This window comes from Penaeus chinensis, chromosome 18 (assembly GCF_019202785.1).
Source record: "Penaeus chinensis breed Huanghai No. 1 chromosome 18, ASM1920278v2, whole genome shotgun sequence".
In the NCBI taxonomy this organism is placed as follows: Eukaryota; Metazoa; Arthropoda; class Malacostraca; order Decapoda; family Penaeidae; genus Penaeus; species Penaeus chinensis.
Genome location: NC_061836.1, coordinates 826516 through 831034, shown reverse-complemented (window position 1 = coordinate 831034; position 4519 = coordinate 826516). Strand labels below are relative to the sequence as shown.

Sequence of the window (4519 nt, the reverse complement as noted above, 5' to 3'; positions counted from 1 at the left end):
TTTGGCCGCACATGTATTGTAACCATCTTTGTGAATTTGATTATGGAATAATACTCAACTAAGCAAAACTGTTCTTTTTCTTCTTTTAATCACTAGCTATTGATTTAGTAGTTTTTGATTAATGTTGTATTGTCCATCCCATTTCTTTTTTCATTTTTGTCTTGATTGTTAATCATATGTTATGCATATTTCTAACTATATATCACCATGTCAGAAAATATAACACTCCCAGTTTGGCAGAGGACTATAAAACAACCTTGATTGTAGCTTTCTAATAGCTCTTAAATGCCTAAATATGCAATAACAGTATTTACATACACTCTAGAAGATGTACATTGTATGCATAAATATATTGTACAGAGTGGGATGATTACAAAGTAGCCTCATAATAATTTTGTACCAGGCTGTAATATGCTACTTCTCTCTGCAATCTTACAGTTATTAATACAACTATAGTTCATATATTTATTATTTATCTGTTATGGAATCCATAATAGATAAAGATATTGAATTAATTTTTAAAAATTTCTTGTATCAATAATATTTACATATATTTTTCATAATAGAGCTGGTATTAACAAGCCTTGAAATGAAAGGGAGAGTTGTTCCTTCTGTCATTGCACATTCACTTTGCAATATTACTAACTAGTTGCATATACTTAGTGATGTGAATGCATGAATTATTTATATTAATATTTTTGTGTTGTTATTTCTAATTTCCTGGCATTTTATTGTGGTGTTAAGTGAGTGGTAGCAGTTCTCTTGTTTTTAAACTAGAAAAGGAAGCTGTGAATTTAGTAGAAGGTTTTAGAAAATTGTCAGTGTTTTTTTTGCATGTTTGCAGTTTCCCCAGATAATAAATTATAACATTTAACCTTAATTAATGTAACCATGATTATTACTAGTGTGATATGATATACCTTAGATTTAATTTGCATCTCAGATATGATAATTCACTCTGTTCTGTGCCTTCCAGGAACCTTTGGAGCGTCTGCACTGGAGGATCGGCACTTGGCTGTGGGCGACTTTGAGGGGAAGATGGAGATTGTTGATCTGGCAGCTGCAGAAACGCCAGTTTATTCTGTGAAAGCTCATGAAGAAATTATAAATGCAATTGATGGAGTGGCAGGCCTTAATATTGGCAAAGGTAATTTGATGCTCATGTTGTGTAGTCAAAAAGCTTGAGAACTTTTCCTGCTTCTTCTCCATTTTCTTCTTCTTTTATTTGACATGCTGGCATGTCAGATAGTTATCAAACTTGGGAGCATCAGAGTTGAAAATCTTATATACTAAATGGAATTAGGGAAAATGTACCAAGACATGTAAGGAAAACACATATGACACAATAAGACATATTTTAATCATAACTTATAAAGTAATGAGTCATATATTTATCATGTATCTTTTTTTTTTTTCAATAAAATGCAAAGTCAAACTTAGAATATTGTGATTAAAGGGAGAGGAAAGGGGATGAGGAGTAGGGGATGGGACAGTGGTCATAGTAGTCTCTGAGGCTTTGGCGGGAGACAAAGGACTGGGCCGGAGCAAAAGCCTGCTGGACACATGGGAGAAGCCTCAGTGTCATAGGAGGAGGTACAGTGATGGGATCTTTTGGGGCTGAAAGATATATGCTAAAAAGTGCAATATATGCTCGTTTACTCTCATTCCTTTCCATTCATAACAGAATAGGGGTGGGAAAACAACCTAAAGCTCTAAGAAGGTGAAACAGCTGACAGTGTTTTTTTGTAATGCTCAATAGATGAATCTCTCAATGTATAGGAGTAATTATATTTTTTCTAATCTAGTTGAAAGGGAAAAACATTTGTAATTATCTATTATTTCTTTAAGAAATTCAGACATTAGACCAATACAGGTTTCAGCATATTTTTACATTATCATCATTGGTTGTCATAAGCAGCCAATATTATATAGAAAGTATGCACTTTGTACTCCTGCAAGTATAACTTTAAAACTATGGCTACACCTTTCTTTATTTAAAAGTGAGATTATATGCATTATAGTTCAATTATTGATGAGAAATTAAAGGAAATACTTTTGTATAGGTATGTAAAGTTTAGTGCAGTGGTTAGATTTGTAGAAATTAGATTATTTGTATTATCTTTTGCATATGTGGTTAGAGCTACAGTTATATGGATATATTTTATCACTATTATTAGTGTTAGTATAAGTATTCAATCATACCTTAAGGTTAGGCAGCTTCTGAGAAATGAATAAAAAATAAATTTTTAAGTAGATATATTTCCTGTGAAATACACAGGTATTACATTTTCCAATTTCCTTTCTCCTTTGTTCTTGTTCTCTTGTTTCCAAATTCAACTGCTTTTGCAAAACCACTTGCTGCATATTATAAAATGACAAGGATGGCAAGTTTAACAGATTTTTTGTTGCACTAAGTGTAAACATATTTGTACCAATCTCTTATGAATGTCTTCCTTAGGTGCCCCAGAGATTGCAACTGGGAGTCGTGATGGACTGGTAAAGGTCTGGGATCCTCGACAGAGAGACCGGCCTGTCGTGACCATCGAGCCAAAAGAAGGAGAGCAGAAGCGAGACTGCTGGAGTGTTGCATTTGGAAATTCACATTCAATGGAAGAAAGGGCACTCTGTGCAGGCTTTGATAATGGGGATGTGAAGATGTTTGATCTTAGAACAATGGAAGTGAAGTGGGAAACCAATCTGAAGAATGGGGTTTGCTCACTAGAATTTGATCGGAAAGATATTGACATGAACAAGCTTTTAGCTACAACACTGGAGTCAAAGTTTCACATTTATGACCTTCGGACATTCCACGAAGAAAAGGGCTTTGCTGGCATGATGGATAAAGGTCACAAATCAACTATATGGTGTGGAAGACACTTGCCCCAAGATCGTGAGATATTTGTCACCACTGGCGGTAATGGCTCTCTGATGCTGTGGAAGTACTCCTATCCTTCAGCTCGCTCAAAGAAATTGAGCGATGGATCGGAAGTTGGTGTAGCGGGTGAAGCAAAGCCGTTGCAAAATGCTACTATAACCGATCAGCCAATAACCAGCTTTGACTGGAGTCCAGACAAGATGGGCCTGAGTGTGTGCACTGGGCTGGACCAGACAGTGAGGGTGGTCATTATGACGAAACTCAATATTGCATAAAATTTGAGAAGGTTATAGAAAAACTTCTTGTAACTTGTTCTATCATTTAAGAAAATATTGTTATACAGTATATGAAATTAAAACACTGAATGCATTTGACAGTGATCCGTTTATGATATTGAAGATTTTTAGGCTTCACAAATCATACTTGCAGATATATAACTGATATCTCTGCTTGTTTATACATATCAAATAAATATAAGAACTATTTCCCCTGAAGAAAATTATTCCCATCTGACCAGAATGTGCCACATAAAACAAAGTTTATAGTTTATATTTATTTTAATACTAGATACCACTTACACTATGGGTACTGAAGATTGGCATTTAGTCTGGAATATAATAAAGTTAAGAAGGCAGAAAAATATTTTGATTATGGACAGTTATGTTAATTGCAGGAATAAATAATTTAATAAAATTTGGTGCTCAGTGAGGCAATTCATTTACTTATTTACAGCTGTTGATGCCAGTGTTGTTATGCATTTTGCATAGGATTTGGAACAGATTGAAATAGCTTTCATATATATATATATTCATTTCCAAATTCTAAATAGAGTTTATATGTTCTCAAGTTTTTGTTCATTGTGTATCCTTTAGGCACTTTGAATGACACCCTTGACCATGAATATGGTGTGAAACATACTTTTTAGGATTATTTTACCTAATAGTTATTAAAGGACCTCCAATCTAGCATGCCAAAGGGATTCCTTGTGCATTCTGTTGAAACCGCTAAAATGACCGTAGCTATAATTTTTAGAGGGACAAAGGAGGCAGTGGGAAGTAGAATAATAAAAGAACACATAATCAGTATTAGCCATTAACCAAAGACATACCAATCTTAATTTTAAACTACTATATTGTCAAATTATTTTAATATTATGCAAAGCAGTAGCTTAGGTTGAAATGATAAAGACACCCCTTGAACTGTGAAGAAATCAGATTTAACACACTGATAGAGCTATCAGGTGCTATTGATATGTATGGGCACAAGGCTTTAGAGAGCAAGAATTGATATTAGAGTCTGGATTACGGAGAAAAAAGAGAAGGAAGGAAGGAAGAATGATAAGTGAAAAATGTTAAATCCTTTAATAAAGATTTCAAAATGGGAAAAATCCCTAGTATGAGAGCATCCAAGGTATTCATTCAGTATATAACATCCAGGGGACAGGGACATTAATCTAAATTTTATTTAAGATGTAACTAGCTTAGCTGCAGTATTACTAATCCATCAGATTACTTTTATATATTACCTTGAAATTGCATTCATAATGGATGGTAGATAAAGAGTGCATATTAGGCAAACATTCTCACAATAAATTAAATTTGTGAAATGGTCTATATTTGAAGTGGAATTAAATGTCTTAGACAT

The 4519-nt window shown here is 33.8% G+C and overlaps 1 protein-coding gene across 1 annotated transcript in view; it reads left to right on the top strand.

Moving 5' to 3' along the window:
• LOC125034585 (dynein axonemal assembly factor 10-like) overlaps positions 1–3360 on the top strand; it is a 4681-nt gene extending 1321 nt beyond the window's left edge. Inside the window, exons 2-3 of the mRNA XM_047626485.1 lie at positions 977–1147; positions 2459–3360. Coding sequence (XP_047482441.1) covers positions 977–1147; positions 2459–3150 — 863 coding nt within the window. The 3' untranslated portion in view covers positions 3151–3360. The remainder of the gene's footprint in view (positions 1–976; positions 1148–2458) is intronic.
• Positions 3361–4519: the final 1159 nt, after the last annotated feature.